This window comes from Argentina silus (genome assembly GCF_951799395.1).
Source record: "Argentina silus genome assembly, chromosome: 3".
Classification (NCBI taxonomy): Eukaryota; Metazoa; Chordata; class Actinopteri; order Argentiniformes; family Argentinidae; genus Argentina; species Argentina silus.
The window spans coordinates 17,587,063-17,607,200 of NC_139657.1; the positions used below are offsets into that span (position 1 = coordinate 17,587,063).

Sequence of the window (20,138 nt, forward strand, 5' to 3'; positions counted from 1 at the left end):
ATCTCCTCCTCCCGCCTCTCCTTTTCTTGCTGCTGATTGACATTCCTCTGCAGATCAAAGATCGCTTTCATTCGCTGTTATGGTAACTCGCAGCTGCGACAGTTGAGTCGGCGTGCTGTGCTGCTGTTGGGCAACCAGACCAGAGTGAGCGGATAATGGCCCCGGAGCCCTCGGAGTGAAGAATGGGCTCATCGGTACCGCAGCCATGGCCAGATCAACAAACAGAAGCGCCAAGGATGGAGATTCAAGAGTGTCCGCTCCCACGGACCGGGCAGAGGCGCGTGACCTCACCGACCCGAGGGAACTGTCTCTCGAGGAAGTGCTGAAATCCTACGAGCAGCCCATCAACGAGGAGCAGGCTTGGGCCGTGTGTTATCAATGCTGCAGGGGGCTAAGGCTGCCGCGCCCGGACACAGTGACCGGCGGTGGACTGTCCCGGGTGAAGGACCCGTCCTCTATACTCCTGCTAAGAGACGGGACGGTATCCCTCCAGCAGGAGCCCTGCAACAACGGTAGGAGAGAGAGAGAGAGAGAGAGAGAGAGAGAGAGCGAGAGAGAGAGAGAGAGAGAGAGAGAGCTCTCTGTTATCTTATCTTATTTATCTCCGCAACTTCCTGACTGTCCTAGACTATACTATATTAATTCAGATCCAATTCATATGAAATTATCATCAACTTATCTAGAGCATATATGTATGGATATAATGTGGTCTATATATTTAGATGTCTTATTGATTGAGTAGAGACAGTAATAGAGACTTCATAAATGCGTTTGTCGCACTCCCTCCCCAAACATGGGTGGATTATGCCGGTAAATGATCAATTATTCATGGCGCAATTTCCCCTTGTATCTGCTAGACGCATAAGGTTTAGGTTTACTTCAGAGGTGGGCGCTATTACGCAGTTGTTTTATCTTCTTAATTCATTCATAAGCTGCTCGGTTAATATGCTACACTGGATGCCAAGAACATGCGTGTTCGAAGCTCACTGCGGGCCCCACAGCGCCAGTCGGCCGGAGTTGGTGCTAACGGAAATAATGAATAACTGACCTATGGTCTGGAGTCATTTCACAGTTTGACATGATAAGATAAAGTGGGAGAGGTAGGCCTATAGAGATAGTAATGGGTGATAAGTATTACAACATGTAGGTTGACCAAGCCTAGAACAGGGTTATGATACCTTATTTTATGATGATTTCTACTCCATTTCGGTGCTGTGTGTTATGGAGGTAGGTCTAATAATAAAAGTGAACCAGAAACAAAGGATGTATGTCACCCACACCAACAACATCACTTGGCCTGCAATGATAATGAAAGTCTCACTCATTAAAAGCCTGTCAGTGCTCGATACAGGTTTACTGTGGATGTTGTTGTGGTTAGCCTATGGTCTGTTTACTATAGAGGGAAGTGGGGTCTTGTGTCCTTGGTGTTTTTGTTTCTGTACTTGTTGGGTCATAAACAAAACATGATAGATTTTATGAGCACTGCAGAAGACTTTACTGTATGTTTATTGTACCCTACAGTTGTGTCATTGCTAATCACCAAATGATCATGCATTATTGATGCAGTTTATAAGTGGGACAAGTTAGCTAGGTCCCAGATCATGGCATGACAGAAGTTATCCAGGTCCCAGAATAATGCAGGACAACAATAGTTTCAGCTGGTCAAAGCACATGCAGATCTTGGTAGCTAGACTTTTAGTAGCCTAGTGTTTCATCACATTTTCATTGTCCATCTGTCTAGAGTAGATATATACATAATTCCTCACCCCAGGCCCTTCAATTAAATGAGTGCTTGAATAAGTAATGGTCATTTTGTTAACCCTTTAGGCTTGTACTACATTGACTGCAGTTTAGAGTAGCTTTTGGCCTCTCAATATGCCTCTTGATAGCATGTAGATTGTTGAGACGAGGCTTTTCAAGTTTAGAAAGCTTGGGGAATTCTTCTGCAGAAATGAGTTAAAAAGGAGTGGAAACCTGTTTGAAATGAGTGATGCCATGTGACACGTTTAACCAGTCAAATACCTTGCTTGGGCAGAGCTCCAAAAAACAACTAAGCTTTTCCTTACATTTTCTTCCATTTTCTTCAATGTTGCAAGCTAGCATACGCAACACCTTGCTGCAAAATAGTCCTACCCGGTCGAAAAGGACCACGCACACAACAACAAGCAACCATTCTACAGGCATGGAGGGGGAGGATTCTTGGAATGTGACATCCAATGAAATTGCCAGCACATTCTCCCATCACTCTGTCCAGTTCAATCCAAACCAGATCAGATAATCTAAAATTCTCCAGACCTCAAAGGAGGCATGACAACAACGTGATTTGGAGGTATGGCTACACGAGAGTAGATGGCATGCTATGGGTTTTCTTTACAGCTTAATGGAGAATTAAGTTGAATCTGAATACTGATACTGAATACATATATACATTGTTTTGGCCCACCCCCAATGTATGTATTTGGCTAAAGGTCAATGTTACAAAGGTCACTATCTAACAGTGAGTGTTGTTGGTTGTTGGGTGAGGTCACCACCAGGAAGTTGATGTCTATATGTAGATTGCAGAGACTCTCTAGATAATGCAGTTTGTGTTTGGTCTGAAGTCTTGTTCATTATTTATCTTTTTTCTCTCTTTCTCCCCCCCCCCCTCAATCTCTCTCTCTCTCTCTTCTCTGTTCCCTCTAGTTCTCTCTGTTGTTCTTTGCACTGCATCTCCCTGTCTCTTTTTCCTCCCACTCTGTTTCTTTAAAGTTGCCTATTTCCATGGCAACAGATGGCAAGGTCCATCTTCAAAGCGTAGGGGGTAATTATCACAGTGACACCAAAAGGCAGATGAAATGTGAACAACACTGTGTTGTAGAGAAAAAACTAATATCAGATCAGAGATAGAGGGCCCTGTCTTTCCTGTACATGTTCTGTGGAAAAAACACAGTTGTTCGTTATCTGACCCTGTTCGCCCATGAATCAAACCTGTCTAACTGGTCCAGAAAGGCTCAATTATCCTCCTGTTTCTATGGGGGCTTGACTAGAGACATCCTCACCCCCCTGAGAGAGAATGCTACTACTGTACAACTGGTCTACTGTGTCAAGCAGCCTCTTTGTCAACCCTGAAGCTTTATTCAGGAGGCAGGATCTTTGTGTGTCTGGGCCTATAGCCTTGTTCTGGACCTAGCTCTGCTCTCCGGTTCCAACCCAGCAGTGCTTTGTTGTGGCCAGATGAGCAGCTCTGACCCCCTCACCCAGGCCTCAGTCTCTCCACTCTCAGGTTCCTCTGCAGCACTGCTGAACTAGGAGTTTCCTGGTCTCCCGGGGGTGGTTACTGACATCTGAGCCAAGCTCTCCTCTGAACACACACAACGCACTCACGCACTCACACACACACACACACACACACACACACACACACACACACACACACACACACACACACACACACACACACACACACACACACACACTCACAGACACACACACACACACACAAAGCTGAGCCATTGCAGGCCTGCTGAGTTGTGACTGCAGGACCTGAGCTATATGGAATATAAAATGACACTGAAATGAAAAACAAGACCAAGCTTAATGAAAGGACCAGGGGGGAGTGCTCGTTTATCAGTATTTTCTACAATGTATCATAATGTCTTATCCTGTTTAGATCTCTAACTAACGTCAAAAGTCTAATATTGATGTAACTTGAACTTCTTAACCAAATGGATACTTAATACTTTTTTGTATTTCTTTTTATCTGTTCTAGTCCCCCCCCACCCCCTATATTGTGTCATTGGCATCTTTTACAATCAGGATTACATTTGGCATTTCACAATCAGGATTACATTTTTACTTTTGCATTTGCAATATTGCATTGCTGTACTTTGTACGCCACCAGGCCAGTGCTGATTTTAAACTACACCCTTATTACTACATTTTGGGAAGACCACACATCTGCACTTTTCTATAAATTGGCCTGAGCAATGTTATTTAGTGTTTCAGTTAATCTACACTCTAACCATTGTTTGAATTGATTTATACAGATCTATTTCAACAGCTTCAGTGTTTTCTGCATAGTTGTCTAATGTTGGTGGGGTCTAATTCTATTCTATTACATACTGAGGATTTCTTAATCCTCAAAGTGTGATAATAGTGTATACATTATTTAACGTTGTTAATGTTACTTGCCCATTACTAAAATGTATAGTTATATATATTTTATGTTTATTTTTGTTTGATATTTTAAGTTTTATAATAAACACATATTACTATACAATAAATCAAATTGTTTATTTTCCAGAAACATAGATTATACACCTCCATTAGGCTCACAAATGTTAAGGAGTTTAAAAAATGAACATGATACATCGCCTACATCAATAATGGGATAATGTAACGATGCGAGACACTCCATGCGCATGACGTTAGAAACAGAACTAGAATGAAAACATTCAAAACAATGACTATTTATTTCAAAAGAGATAAAAGTAGTAAAAGAGCATAGCAAAGGATAGGATAAAGTCTAGACCATGCTGAAAAGGTTATTACAACAGGAAAACCTTTTCTTCTTACAAATGTTATACTTTTATGTTTCGGAATGTCGGAATGTTTCGGAATGTCTTTACAATCTCAATGAAAGTATTATCCCAAGTCTAATTTTTCAGATGCACAATCTGAACCCCATTATAACTCTTGTGTTGCAGCAGTGGACTAGTGACATTGTGGACAGAACAATGTACTACAAACCACAAGATTGTGAGATTAAATCCCAAATTAAGTCTTAAAGAACAGTATTTATTCAATCTTAGTTCATGGACAAAGTACTCATATAGTTGATGTCAATTTTAAGTAAAGCATCAAGTTCTATACATGTAATGAAGTGTTATTTTTTGCTTCCCTTTGGTTAGGAATCAATGGGCAACCTTGTTACAATATTGGATCATGACTGTCAAATAATAACCTGTAGAAAACTTTCCTTTACAGTCCACATGAAACCTTGTCACAATGTTGTGTGATGACCATCAAATGCTAATTTTCTGAAAACCTGTATTTTCAACCAATGATAAACAATGTTACAACATTGGATCATGCCAATCAAATGACAACCATAACTCAACATGGTATGATCATTTTACCACATTCTACTGTGCAACATTTGGTTTTAACATTGTCCCACAGTTATTTTCCATCGTCTCTCTATGGTTGGCACAAGACAATGAATCAACATCTTTTTCCATACGTTTATACAATGTTTTATTTAGACATTTCTGCACCATACCATTTTTTGTCATGACCGATATACAACGATACAACCAAAAATGTTAATACAATGTTGTTTTTTCTAAAATTGTTGTTTTTTCTAAAAAGTAGGCTTTTATGATCAGGTGTAAGCTGTCATCACCTCATTTATTAGATCAGTGTAGGCTGTCACAGATGTGTGAGACAGATGGACAGGAGAGCTAAAGAATAGTGTTGGGTATGAAAATGTTTGTTCCTGTGGTTATGCAGCTGTACAGTATGCCTTGTCTCTTTTCTTTGTAGATGAAGATGACACCGGCGGACCTCCACTCCGAGCCACCGCAGAGCGCCAGGTGAGTTTGTGAACCACTCATTCCAACCTGCACTACACAGACCACCCTAGCTACAGCCCTAATCCTAACCCTAGCCCTAATCCTAATCCTAACCCTAGCCTTTCAAAATACTCACAAGATTCATTACTAACCTATCAGTTTGGATATTCGATTATTCAAATAACCATGCCCATTCCTAGTTAGCAATACAGTTGTTGTATTCTATCCTATCCTATCCTATTTGATCCTATTCTGCCTTATTCTGTCCCCCCAGCTGGTGCAGTCTCTAGGCGTGGCCATCTACCAGGCGCTGGACTGGGGATTGGATGATAGCGAGGAGCGAGAGCTGACCCCTCAGCTGGAGAGTCTTATCGAGCGCATGGCGGGGGGCGACCATGCCCAGGAGGCAGACAGCACCGGGGGCAACGGAACTATGGACGAGGGCTATAGTGGTCAGGAGGAGGAGGAAGAGGAGGAGGAAGAGAAGGGGGAGGAAGAGGGGGTCATGAGGCCTGTGTGTACGTTCCACCAGGTGATGGCACTCTGTGCCTCCCGGCTGTCCAACCCTGCCCTGGCACCAGAACACTACCAGGCAGTGTGCCACGCCTTGTTTGTCGAAACTCTGGAGCTGCAGACCTTCCTGACTAAAATACAAGATGCCAAGGAGGTGTGTGTGATCCTGATATGTTACTATAATGTATATCAGAGATGATTGATTGAACTTTACTGTATTTCATTGATTATCTTTATTATGTCATGTAAAAAACATATTACAGTATACAAAACAATATACAGTAAGACTTGTGAGAGATTACAGAGCACTCATTTGTAAAAACCGAGAACACTTAGTTGACTTTAACATAACTTTTAAGTTATGTTATCTCTTTCTCTATAGATGCTGAAGAAGATTAGAACAGAAGATCCTCAGGAAGATAGATCGACGACTGAGCTGGATGCACTGAAACACACAGACTGGGTGAGAGGCATTTCAACATAAACTGAAGCTCTCCTCTACACTGAAGGAGAGAGATGTGCTCATTGGTTTAATGAAGGAATACTGGATGTGAATGAGCCAGAAGATGGGTTTGTGTGTGTTAGTGATTGTGTGTGTTAGTGACTGTGTGTGTGTGTGTGTGTGTGTGTGTGTGCGTGCGTGTGTGTGTGTGTGTGTGTGTGTGTGTGTGTGTATGTGTGTGTGTGTTTGTGTGTGTTTGTGTGTGTGTGCTCCAGGCCCGTTTATGGGTGGCACTGATGAAGGAGCTGAGACAGGGGGTGAAGTTGAAGAAGGTCCAGGAGCAGCCATTCAACCCTCTGCCCACTGAGTTCAGCCTCACTCCCTTTGAGATGCTCATGCAGGACATCCGCTTACGCAAGTTCCAGCTACGCAAAGTCATGGTGAGCTGAGAAACCAAACAAGTCATTCTTTGGGCAGCAAATCTCATATGACACACTCTCCCTTTATAGTGCAGTATTTTGACCTGAGCCTCTATTCTATGAGGAATAGAATGTCAGGTGAGACACACGTTATTTATTGCCTCAGCTTGGCTTATACAGTAATAGCTATGCCTAACAGTGATCAGCATGTTTTGTTCTTGCATACCCTGACGTGCATAAATGCTTACATATCACACTCCCACCCCGTCTCTCTCTCATGTCAAGGTGGATGGTGACATCCCTTCACGAGTGAAGAGAAATGCCCATGAGCTGATACTGGACTTCATCAGGTCTCGGCCTCCACTCAAACCAGTGAGTGGAGTTAGCTGTTAGCCATTTAGCTCTCTAAACACATTCATATTAAAACAAAGTGTTTTGGAGTTGCGTAAATATTTAAGTACCGTATTCGTGTCAATAGGGAATTCTATTTGGGAATTTCTACCTCATGTTTTCTCTTTATCCTCCCCTGCTAGGTGTCTGAGCGCAACCTGCGCCCTCCGCCCCAGGAGCAGCAGTCCCTCCATGAGCGTGTCCTGGCTGGGATCAAACAGGAGCGCAAACTGAGGCCTGTGGACCCGCCTGGCTCCAACAGATGTAGGGAAATCCCTCACACTGGTTTCATTATTGAGAGCTGTGTGTATACTATAGGGGCTGCAGCACATAGTGTTCATATTATTAGCATCCCATTGAGTTTTTTTTCCCATTGAGTACTACATTGAAAATCAGTGTTGTATGATACTTTCATGTGTTATCTTCTTGGCATTTCTACACTCCATCTGTGGAATCTTTTTGAATCCCCCCAAACATTCATGTTTGTGTTGTGTGTTAAGTGGCAGTTCTTCTAACTGTTTTTATGTGCTCAGTGTCGTGTGTTGGTTCTCATCCTCCAGCGTTTGGCTCTCTGCCCTGTCTGGCACACACCTGCCCATGTGACTTCAAATCTACTTCCTGCATTGACCTGTCAATGTCGGAGGCAGGGTCCCGCCAGCCCTCTCGTCCACGGGTTCTACTCAAAGCCCCTACTCTGCAAGAGATGGAGGAGATGAATATTTTTGAGGTGAGGGCTAGTGCTTGACCCAGACACGGAAGAGAATCATTTGTGCCATATCAATGAAAATTGTAATTTGAGGAATAACTACGACATGCATAAGCAGACTACAGCCTCTCACACAAGTAGTCACCTCCAACCTGTTGCTGCTGCAGGACGAAGACTCTCCAGACAGCGGGGAGCTTCGCCGGGTTGAGAGTTCTCCCACACCCATCAAACGAGACCGTTCCTTCTCTGAGCATGACTTGGCTGATCTCAGGGGGGAACTCCTCCCCTCGCTGTCAGAGTCCGCCCATCTGGGAGGGGTTGTCCTGCGGAGGGGGGAGAGACCGTGGTCACGTACGCTGACAGGGGCCGGGATGCCACCCACGCACCGAGGTCAGTATGTGTGTGTGTGTGTGTGTGTGTGTGTGTGTGTGTGTGTGTGTGTGTGTGTGTGTGTGTGTATGTGTGTGTGTGTGTCTGTCTGTGTGTCTGTGTCTGTGTCTGTGTATCTGTGTGTGTCTGTGTCTGTGTGTCCCTGAGTCTCCTCATGTAGTTTCAGCTCTTGGTCAGCAGGGGGAGACACTGACTGCAGATTTTATTCATCTGATACTGCATCTCTTTTGCAATTAAAGTTCATAGCATACAGGTTATGCTTTCACTCTTTTCATATATGATGAGTCCATGATTTATTCTGGTGTTTATATCTTACTGAATGATAAAAGCCACATAGAGTACCATTAATCACACATGATGTGTGTCGGTCCACTGTGTAAACTGCTTACAATGATTTGTTGCACAGGTTGAATGGAATTACCGCTGGTATATAACCTCATTGTAATGGTTTGTGAGGGATACTAATCAATTTATGGAGATGTATTGATAGAGGCTAACTCAGTCAAATATTAGGAAGACAACAGCTAATGGATCCTTTTTTGCAATCCCAACCTGCTTGTGCCACTTATTTTGTCCGATGGGGGAGATACTGTATGTTGCCTACTGCCGCTGCAGTAGAGAACAAAAACAAGAGTGGTCAGTTGTAGTTCACTCTTCCAGCACTAGGGGGATGTCAATGCTTGTTTATCACAGAACTTACAATAATGTCATAGGCAGCTGATCCAAATTATGGATGTGTTGTTGTTGTTTACTGGTAGTAGACTCGATTCAAAATCCTGTTTGTTGTCCTCATAGACTTTCCCCCTGCAGGCTACCTACGTTATTTCCTCTGAACCAAATTCAGTTCCTCTGTTGGAAGTCAAAGAAAAAACTCAGCTTGTATCATATTCACTGCAGATCAATTGTGAACTGCTTAACAAGTGTTCCAAATCTATGATTCTCTTTCCTCTGTCTCTCCATCCTCCCTCCTCCTTCTACTCTCTCTCCTCTGTCTCTCCATCATCCCTCCTCTTTCTGCTCTCTCCTCTGCCTCCCCTTCTCTCTCTTCTTTCCCCCCCCCCCCTTCCCTCCCCCAGCCTCCCTCCCTGTGCCAGGCTGGGTGCCCCCCTCTCCTGCCCGCTGCTCCCTCAGCTCAGTAGATGAGACTACGGAGGGGACGGAGACTGCCTCCAGCTCACAGACTGGCAGTAAGCACCAGTGGATGGTGAGTGAACAGCAATCATCTTTTTGGGAGCACTTTATTTTACAGTACAGAAATGACTAGGTATTCACTTTTAAATGTCACGGTAAAATGTCAACTACACAATAATAGCCACCACACACAGATAACCTCTCCTCACTGCTGGCCCCTCTACCTGACCTGACAAGTGTTATCTTCCAACCCATCTCTCCCCACTCCCTCCTCTCCCCCTATACCTCTCTCTGTGTACAGGAGGAGTTCAGTCACCCAGTGGAGAGTCTTGCCTTAACAGTGGATGAGGTCATCAACGTGCGTCGCGTGCTGGTGAAAGCAGAGATGGAGAAGTACCTGCAGAGCAAAGAACTGTATAACAACCTGAAGAGAGGCAAGGTACAGGCAGAGATGATCACATCTTCTGATAATGATCTCTCAATGCCTCATGTTCCTTTTGAGTGTGATTCTGACTGTGTGTGTGTGTGTGTGTGTGTGTGTGTGTGTGTGTGTGTGTGTGTGTGTGTGTGTGTGTGTGTGTGTGTGTGTCTGTGTGTGTGTGTCTGTGTGTGTGTTTCTCTCAGGTGTGCTGTTGCTGCAGAATTAAGTTCCCCCTCTTTTCCTGGCCATCCACCTGCTTGCTCTGTAAAAGGTGAGAGAGACACTCTACAGTATGTACAGGTACCTACAGTATAATGTATGTGCTTCATAACCAGGTAGAAGGTCTAGGTGAAATAACAACATTCTTCTTGTGCTGCATGTTATGTGCGTTTGGATTAATGTAGGTCAACAAAACACAATTTACAGTGTGAGACAACAATACCCCCCCCCCCCCCCCCCGGGACCATGTTTTACTCATGAGCGCCCCTAGAAGTTATTCTAATGGAGTTCTGTCTCCCCCAGGTCTGTCTGTGGAACGTGCAGTGCAAAGGTACTGCCTTCTCTCTCTTTGTCATTGTGAAATTGCTTATTCATGTTTTTGAGTGTACTGTATGTATTCAGTGCTTTGGCTAATGTGGTCTGTATGGTATAAATAGTATAATTTTAGAACAAAATATTTGAGGCTAACATATTCATATTCTAACCCTAACCCATGGCTGATATTTCTGTGCTTTTAATTAATTCTGTCAATTATTATTTTGGTCTGTGCCTCAGTCACCAGACCATGTGGATTTGTGAATCTGTGCAATGTAGGTTTGAGGTTCTAGGCTGTGTTTGTTTGTAATTCTGATTTGTGAGATTGTGGTTCTTCTGTGCTGTGGTTCCATGTTTTTGTAGGATGATGGGTCTGAGCTGTGTGAGTTTGATTCTGTGTTCTACTGTATGTGGTTTTGTGATGTGTGTATGTTGTGGTTCTGAGCTATTTGTGTCTGTGGTTCTATGTTGTGCAGTTCTGTGCTGTGTGTGTGTGTGTGTGTGTGTGTGTGTGTGTGTGTGTGTGTGTGTGTGTGTGTGTGTGTGTGTGTGTGTGTGTGTGTTTGTATTTGTGTGTTTCTGTTTCTGTTCAGTGTGGGTTTGGAGTTGGGTGAGCTTGTAGTTCCTAGATGTTTTGATCTATGGTTCTGTATCATGAAGGATTGTGGTTCTGTGTGGTTCTGTGTGGTTCTGTGTGGTTCTATATCTGGGTTTAATGTTTTGTAACTGTGGGTTCTACCCTTGTATGCAGCTCTGTCTTTTCTCATTGTTCCTAATCACATCATGTTTACCATTTCCTCTTTACTCCTGTTACTGTAATAGAATCTGTCTCAGTTCTTTGAAATACTGTACATACTCCTCCCCACCCATGCACATCCTTACCCCACTATTCTCCCTCTGCCTCAGATGAAGATTCCCTCTAAGAAGATGGCCCATATACCAGTATACACTGTGGGCTTTCACAGCAGCCCAAAGAGCCACGGCCGCAAGAGTGAGGTCTACAAGTAAGTCTGTATATACAGTGCCCTGCGTAAGAAATGGGACAGTGAAGCATTTCTTCTTTTGGCTCTACACTCCAAAAGTTTGGATTTTAAATCAAACAATTACTCTGTGGTTAAAGTAGAGATTCTCAGCTTTTATTTTATGGTGTTTGTGTACGTATTGGTTTCACCATTCAACATTTTGTATGCATAGTCCCCCTATTTTAGGGTACCCAAAAGTAATGGGACAATTGGCTTGACGGGTGTTTCTGTTAATTCAGATGTGTTCCGTCACATCATTTGTGCAGGTATAAATGAGCTGTCAATGTGTAGTATTTATTCTAGGCTTTGGATTTGCCTTTGTAGTCTGCTATTGGTGTCTGTCAACATGAGGACCAAAGAGTTGTCAATGAAAGTCAATGAAGCCATTATTAGGTTGAAAAATCTGGAGTGGATGACTGAAGATTGCTCACCATAATTAAGAAAAACCCCAAAACAACTGTCCCACAGATCAGGAAGAGACTACCATCCGCTGAATACATCACCAACCAAACTACAGACACTTCACTACAGGGTGAAAACCACGAGTTATCCTCAAAAAGGATGGTCAGGTTTCAGTTTGCTAAAACGTACCAAAAAAGCCTGCAGAGGTCTGAAAAATATGAATATTATAATATTATAATATACGTTTTGAGAAAAAAGGATCTGCCCAAAATTGACCCCACACCACCTCATCTGTGAAACATGAATTGATGATTGATGATTGATGATTGACAGCAGCAGCAGAATGTAGTCTGAGGTGTACAGAAACATCTTGTCTGCTCGAGTGCAAGCAAATGCCTCTAAATTCATTGGATGGCTCTACATGATACAGTAAAACAATGACCCAAAACATACTGCCATAGCAACTAGAGTTTTTCAGGGCCAAAAAGTAGAAAGGTTTTGACTGGCCAAGTCAATCTTCAGATTTAAATCCAATTGAACATGCATTTCATTTCCTGATGATAAGATTTTAGGCAAAAAGACCTAAAAACTAATAACAACTAAAGATGGCTGCAGTACAGGTCTGGCAGAATATCATCATAGAAGATACCTGGTGTCTGGTGGGGTCAGTGGGTTGCAGTCTTCAGGATGCAAAGGCAGTTATTGCATGCAAAGGATTGTCCACGAAATACTAAACATGAGTGCTTAATTTGGACATTTGTCCCATTACTTTTGGGTACCCTGAAATAGGGGGACAATGCATAAAAAGTGGTGTAATTTTTGAATGGTGAAACCAGTATGTACACAAATACCATCAAATAAAAGATGAGAATCTCTACTTTAACCTCATAGTTTGATTTCGAATTCAAACTTTTGGAGGAGTGTAGAGCCGAAAGAAGAAACAATGCTTCACTGTCCCATTACTTACGCAGGGCACTGTCTATAATATCTGTCTGTCTGTATATCTGTCTGTATATCTATTATAGTTTCTTAATGAACTGGAACTGTCCCAACTGGAACTGTCCCAACCTAAGTAGAGGCAATCTTGTCTTTGCTTACACCAACCAATAGCGAATTAATCACATGCTCAATCCAATCATTGCCCCCCCCCCCCACTTCCTCCTCTCCAGATCTGTCAGTGTTTGTTATGTAATGACTACGCTTCACCCAGCCCTCTAAGCACCCATTATATAATAATTACACTTCCTCTCCATCACCCTGCAGTCTGTCTTTAATATCATTCCTTCTTCATGCTGATGCAGATCTTTTATGTCGTGCCTACAGTTACTATCTGGCCCAAAACCCTTAATCCTAATCCTACCCTTTAATTAAGAAATATAGTTAAAATCTAAAATTCTGACATCATAGACAGTTTTATGCTTTGTAACATGGCCATCTAGTGATAACCACCTTTTCACAGATCTCTGTCCTTTGTAGCATGGCTTTGTAGTGACTAGAACTGATTATGTCACTCCCTCTCCCCAGGTCTTTGCGCAGCCTCTCCCGACGTTCCGTTGAGGAGGAGTTCCCACACCTCTACACCCACGGCTGCAGTCTGCGCGACGTCTGCGCAGACTGCACCAAGTTCGTCGCTGACGTCATCTCCTCCAGCCGCCGCAGCCTGGACATCCTCAACAACACGCCCAAGAAGGAGAGCGCCACGCCCAAACCCCACCCACACATCCAGCCCCACCCCCAGCCCTATGCATCATCACCACAGCCGCCCACTGTTAGGAGGAAGAACAAGTGAATAGACTGAATGATGGTTTACCCCCGCCTCCCCCAGCACCTTAACAGGGGTTGTTCCTGCTCTGCACTAGCTCATTGTATAGTAAACACCCCCTGAACAACCCCCCCCCCCCATCCCCACACCCCCCAGCCTGCAAGTACCGCCCTTCCCCACCTCTCTCCCCCTCCCTCCCCTAGCTGAAGTGCTTGTTAGGGGTTGTTCCTCCCCCCTCCTCTATGTAGAGGTTCATAGGAGGACGTGGCCCCAGGAACAACCCAATGTCTGCCTTATCATTCACACCTATGACTTCACGCCCTGTTGCACACATGAGATGGAAAGAGAGAGGACAGGAGAGAGAGGAGAGAAAGAAGAGAGGAGGGAGAACAGAAGGGCAAGAAAATAGTAGAAGCGAAACAAAGAGAGAAGAGCAAAGGGTCGTAGTAAAAAATGGGAAAGAAGTGACAGATGAGAGAGGAGAGGTGAGACTGTGAGAGAGGAGGTAGGGATGCTGGGAGGGGATAGGAGCAAAGTTGTGGGTAAAGCTAAACATTTTAGCTCCTTGTTTGCCTTGTTTTAGTTATGAATGTACTTTACTCTTATAACAACATAACACATCTGAAATGTAAACACACCTCGTCCTCGTCCGAAACACTAGCAGTAGTAGCACATTGAAATGACTCCAAGACAGGCTGCATAGCAGAAGTATTCCTAATGGACATAGTTTGAATTGTTAGTCTATAAATAAAGTACCTCGAGTTTGAAAATGTCCTTTGAAAGTCTCTGTGATCCAACCATATGAGGCATGGTGATGATAATACTGTCCGACTGTCTGAATGTAAACGGGTCCAAGAGGACCAGTATGGGTCAGTGTAGTGAAGGTGATTTGGAATTACCCACTTCTGATGGGTATTCCTGTCTGAGACATGTAAACTCAAGTGTAGCCCTCTGACCTTATATTTGGGTCTTCCATGTTAGAGAACCGGGTTTGAATCTTGCCTATCAGCTCTGGCCTGGGTGAGGAGGAGTGGTTCTGAATGGAACCCACCTGACCTGTACCATCTGTACCCCATTGAGTGGACCCCAGCCTCCTCATATCTCTGCTTTCGGGTGACGTCTGAGTCTTAAACCCCTCTTTCACTCTCAACCAAGGTCCTGTCCTGTTCGTGTGTCTGATCTGTTCTGGTTTTGTAAACACTCAGTAAACCTCAACTGCAATAAATCTACTTCCAAAAATGAAATCCTATGATGTGGATGAGTTCTTAACATTTGCTGGTCATGTGAATGCTTTCCCTGGATGTATGCTAAATTAGGCTACTAGGAACTCACCATGCTGTGATAGCTCTTGATTTACCTAAACTAAGACCATGCAACAAAAGACAGAGATTAATTAAACACAACATAGCCTACTTGTGACCTTTGACCTTCTCATGGTGCATATAGGGTAAACGACTTCACATATAATATGAGGAGATTAAAAGGGAAGGATACATTATATATTCATTCATTCACTCCAAAGGCCCTCACTCCAGCCTTGAACTATAGGGAAGACATTGCTGACCATGCATATGGGGTCACCTGTGAAAAATTGTAAAGCTTTATAAAGCTTTAATATACAGCCATGGTCTGACAGGATATCAGGGGGCAGCAGAGGAAGTTCCTCACAAGGCTATTACTAGGCCATTGCGAGACTATTACACAGTGTATTACAATTCTTGTATGAGCCGGAAGACAGAGACAGCCAATGAATGCATGGCCCTCAGAAGACAGACATACAGTATAACTCTATGCCAGCTATTTCCCTGCAAACCCCGCCTCTGTCATGAATAAGTAATCCACAAACCGACGCATTCATTGGTTGTCTCTGTCCGAGTTGTTACTCTCCAGACAGCCCGCTATAGCGCGCTCCAGCCATAGGCTCCAGGGTGCTCAATAACAAGACAGCCCATCAGAGGCAGTTGTTTCCTTCCTTTCCTCTCTTTTTGGATTTTTTTCTCGTTTCCCGCAATCTGTGCGTAAGTGGGTGTGTCAATGTAGTGTAGTGCTTGTACGCACTCTGAAAAAGAGGAAAAAGTTCATCATGAGTTTAGTCTGAAACCCGCCCCGGAGTACCAGGATGGCTGTCTGGACACGAGCGGACAAAAACGGTCAACTGGACCTTCTGCTCCGGGACCGTTGGATTCGAGTGGCGGCCGAATTGACCCGCGAGACTTTCACTTTAGCGGCCGAAGCAGAGATAAGCGTGCAAGGGAACAATTTGGATTACAACTCCTCCGCGGGCCTGCGAAATGGAATGTCGAACGGAAACGACCCGGGTTTCGCATCGGGGAATTCGAACCGTGTCCAAAACTCGAACCAAGAGCAACATCCGAACCACGGTGCGCTCGGACGAAGCGGTAGCCCAGCGCGCGGGGGCATCAGCCGGGGTCACTACGACGGCAACTTCGGGTTAAATAGCCCTGGCTCGGGCAAATACAATCGTGATAACGGTACGAACTCTGATTTTGGCAGCCCGGGTTCCAGTTACGGTAGTCCTGGGTCTAGTTTCAGCTCCAGGCATGGCGAAACTCCCATTAATTTGGAATCCGGCGCATCGGAAGCGGTGCGTAAAGTTCGAGTTGTTAAACAAGAGTCTGGCGGTTTGGGTATCAGCATCAAGGGGGGTCGGGAAAACCGAATGCCCATCCTCATATCCAAGATCTTCCCTGGACTCGCAGCTGACCAGAGTCGGGCTCTCCGGGTCGGCGATGCTATCCTATCTGTCAACGGGAATGACCTCAGGGACGCTACGCATGATCTAGCGGTGCAGGCTCTTAAAAAGGCCGGAAAAGAGGTTACGCTTGAGGGTAAGTTCGCCAACGCGATAGCGGGGATTTGCAAAGGCCAGGGCTGACAGTTGCCTATTAGTAAACAACCCAGGCTCTACTATTGTCGAGCTTAATTCTACCAATCATTCATAATTATACGGGTTTACATGTGATAGCTTGCATTCAGCTGTCAGGTAATAGAAGGGTAGTTTATAGGCCAAGGTTTGCAGTGGCCTAAAGATGAGAAAACTGGTGAACAGATTGCCTAGTCAGCATGATGAACTTTCCTAGACGCTCAGCCTCCTTTTGACAATTCGTTGTCGATGCACCAGCCCACATAAATATGAACATCATGATTTTGAAACACAGACAGCAGCAGAGATAATTACAATGTAACAACTGTATATAAAATGTAACTAATCCACACACTCCACAACTGTTGATGGGTTTATAAAGGGGGCGGGGTCAACGTTATCAAGTCTATCATTACTGTAAACAGGAAAGTAACCACAGTGGTAACAGAATTAGCAATATTGTATCAGGTTGTGTTCTTAGATAAGAGGTCATTGTATAACTGAGTAATCACATATGTGCTCCTTTGATTTAGATAAGAGTCAGGCTAATTTGGTGTAGTAGGGTATGGTGTAGAGCCCCAGGGATTGGAAACAACTGGTCACTGGTGAAAAGCATGGTGTGGTTAATGTTTTGGAATGGACCTGTGAATACTTAATAAGGTAGAATTGAGAGTTGCTATGTGAGGCAGTTTGTCTCATTTAGCAAGTCAAATAAGGTATGTGTACTAGACCCAGAATAGAATAAGGTGGTAGTCTACTTTCAAGTTCTTGTCAACCTTCTCTTTGACACCATAGTAAAATAAGAGTCTATAATCTCTTCCTTTCCTCTGAGACAAACCTGGGATTTTGATGTAGGAATGTGCCAGATGCTTGTCATTGTTTGTTAGTCTGACAAGAAGTGAGTTGTGGTGTTTGTAAACTGACCCCCATTCCAATCCCTCTACATTCTGTCTGTCTCCCATATAGGCTTTACCACAGACAGACATAAGGTCGGAATGAGGTTTGAATTTCCAGACCACTGTCGCATGTACACAAAACATAAAGCCTAGATTATTTGGCCATTAGTCACCTCACATTCTTGACCCCAGTTGCGTCCAGGACTTGCGTCAGATCAGATGGCTATTCCAAGACTCGCACAGCTTCTCACTTCAGGGTGAAGTTGCCCTTAGACACAGATCTAGGACCATCTTATCTTCTCCAAATCCTAAAATTAACCATTAAGACTAGTGTCTAGGGGTAACATCATCCTACTGGCACCTACTATATACACAATAATATGGATGTTGCATTTCTCACTAATATGAAGAATATCATCACTACGTTATTTAGCAGTTATTAGATGAAAGTTGTCACATGAGCATGGCCTTATGTAATGACTGAATAACGTCTGTCATCGACTATGTTTGTCCTATTGAGTTTGCATGGTCATCGGTGGGCTGAGGATGAGACCATTGTTTGGGCGAGTGGAGGAATAAAAAGAGACAAAGAGGCCATTGATAAAATGAGGACAGCCCTGATTAGGGGACAGTTCTTTTCTTTTGTTCACAAGCCAAAACATTCTGACCATTGAACATTTCACTGGTTTCTCCAGTGTAACATGACTCAAGTCTGCAAAGCTTCCCCATAGCCCAGATAAACAAGTCCAGTGTCAGGTTGACACCTAAAATATCACGCAAATTCCCTCTCTCTCTTTCACCCATCTTTCAAGGACTGTATGTTTATGTCTGTGTAAACAGAGTAAACCTCAGACATGTGTTTACATGACGCATCAGAGGAAGAGTGTTAGCAGCATGTGTACAGTATGTGATTATGATACAGATGGAAGGGTTGCATACAGAATATAAACATACGTTTGTCATCCCCTCCTTTTGTGATCCAGGGTAAAAAACAAGGATAGGAGGGGTCAGGTGTGTATTTGTATGATTGAAGGTGAAGCAAATGTGTTATGTTGTGGTGTGTGTGTGTGTGTGTGTGTGTGTGTGTGTGTTGTGGTGTGTGTGTGTGCGTGCGTGCGTGCGTGCGTGCGTGCGTGCGTGTGTGCGTGCGTGTGTGTTTTAGAGGGACAACAGACGGAGCCTCTCCAGAGTGGAATAGAACAAACCCCAACAACCATCCAACCCCCTCTAACCCCCTCCCCATGTGGGGAGTCTGACACACTGTTCTCATTAGGGGTCTGGCAGCACACAGGGCAGGGGGAGGGAGGGGGAAGAGAGAGACAGAGAGAGAGAGAGACAGAGAAGAAGAAAAAATGTAAAGTGGGCCTTGCCATTTGTCAACTTAAGACTCCTTCTTCTTCCCGTCCTTGATAACTTTTCTTTGCAGGTTTGTGGCCTGCTTGGCCATTGTTTAGTTTCTCTCAAAGTTTTTAGTCAGTGCTATGTGAGAGCAAAATAGAAAGAAAGAGGGAGGGAGAGAGGGCAAAAGAGAAAGTAAGAAAGAAAGAGGGAGAGAGAAAGTAGAGTGGGGAGAGAGAGAGAGCGCAAAAGAGAAAGAAAGATAGAGGGAGAGAGAGAAAGGAGAGTGGGGAGAGAGAGTGAGAAGAGAGAGGGAGGGAGAGTGAAAGGAGAGTGGCGAGAGAGGGAGGGAGTGAGAGAGAAAGGAGAGCGGCGACAGAGAGAGAGTGGGGGTAGAGCAGCATGGAGTTGGACGAACCACAGGGGGATTTTTGGTCAGTAGAAAAACAGTGGTAAGAGTCTGGGGTGTAACCTCAGCATTTAAAGCCATAAGACCGTATGACGACTACAAGTAGAGAGAGAGGGTAAATGGATGCATGCTATGCTATCACACCACAATGGGGAGGGGGTACGAGTATGTGTGTATGAGTTTGAACCACAACTCTTCCTACAGCCAAGTATGAGTTGGAGACAGATTCCTCTCTTTCCTCCTCTCTTAATTCCCTGGTGTCGCTGTGGGCTGAGAGGGATGGCGAGAAGGAGATGAGTTGGCTATGTTGGATGGCACCTCTAGGGACCCCCCTCCCTTTTCCCACACACACACACACACACACACACACACACACACACACACACACACACACACACACACACAAACTCTGTCCTGTGTGTGCTGGCCTAATTAAAAGCAGAAGTGGAGCTGAGTGACAAACCTGACAGTCATAATGAGATCTTTAAACAGCTTCAGAGTGGGACAGAGACTGAGACACTTCTGGAAACAAGTACATGAGAAACCTTTCACTCCATGATCACGAGATATGTTCTCTTGGTTTAGTTCAAGAGAATATATGTTTGTTGCAGTATCTGTAACAACATCTGTAACAATAGCCTCAATGCTTCATTCAGAATGAAAAGGAGTCAATCAGGTTCAATAGTGTAAAACAAGGCTGTAAAACAAACATCCTCTCTCTTCCGCTGTAGAGTCTGTCATACAGTGCCCTTGCGTAAGTAATGGGACTGTGAAGCAAGCAAATTTTCTTCTTTTGGCTCTACACTCCAAAAGTTCGAAAATCAAACAATTACTATGAGGTGAAAGTAGAGATTTTCAGCTTTTATTTGATGGTATTTGTGTGCATATTGGTTTCACCACTCAGATTACAATACTTGTAATCAGTTT

The 20,138-nt window shown here is 44.0% G+C and overlaps 2 protein-coding genes across 2 annotated transcripts in view; both read left to right on the forward strand.

Moving 5' to 3' along the window:
- Positions 1–205: 205 nt before the first annotated feature.
- Positions 206–13,798, forward strand: spire2 (spire-type actin nucleation factor 2; the record flags this gene model as incomplete). The annotated part of the gene is made up of 15 exons (XM_083666351.1): positions 206–512; positions 5,524–5,573; positions 5,827–6,219; positions 6,448–6,528; positions 6,783–6,947; positions 7,212–7,298; positions 7,460–7,580; positions 7,877–8,043; positions 8,190–8,412; positions 9,489–9,616; positions 9,845–9,982; positions 10,168–10,235; positions 10,487–10,514; positions 11,405–11,502; positions 13,447–13,798. 15 exons carry the CDS (start codon positions 206–208, stop codon positions 13,709–13,711), a joined length of 2,319 nt encoding a protein of 772 aa, XP_083522477.1. The 3' UTR covers positions 13,712–13,798.
- Positions 13,799–15,643: 1,845 nt separating this feature from the next.
- Positions 15,644–20,138, forward strand: part of sntb2 (syntrophin, beta 2) — a 12,193-nt gene continuing 7,698 nt past the window's right edge. Inside the window, exon 1 of the mRNA XM_083666354.1 lies at positions 15,644–16,533. Coding sequence (XP_083522480.1) covers positions 15,804–16,533 — 730 coding nt within the window. The 5' untranslated portion in view covers positions 15,644–15,803. The remainder of the gene's footprint in view (positions 16,534–20,138) is intronic.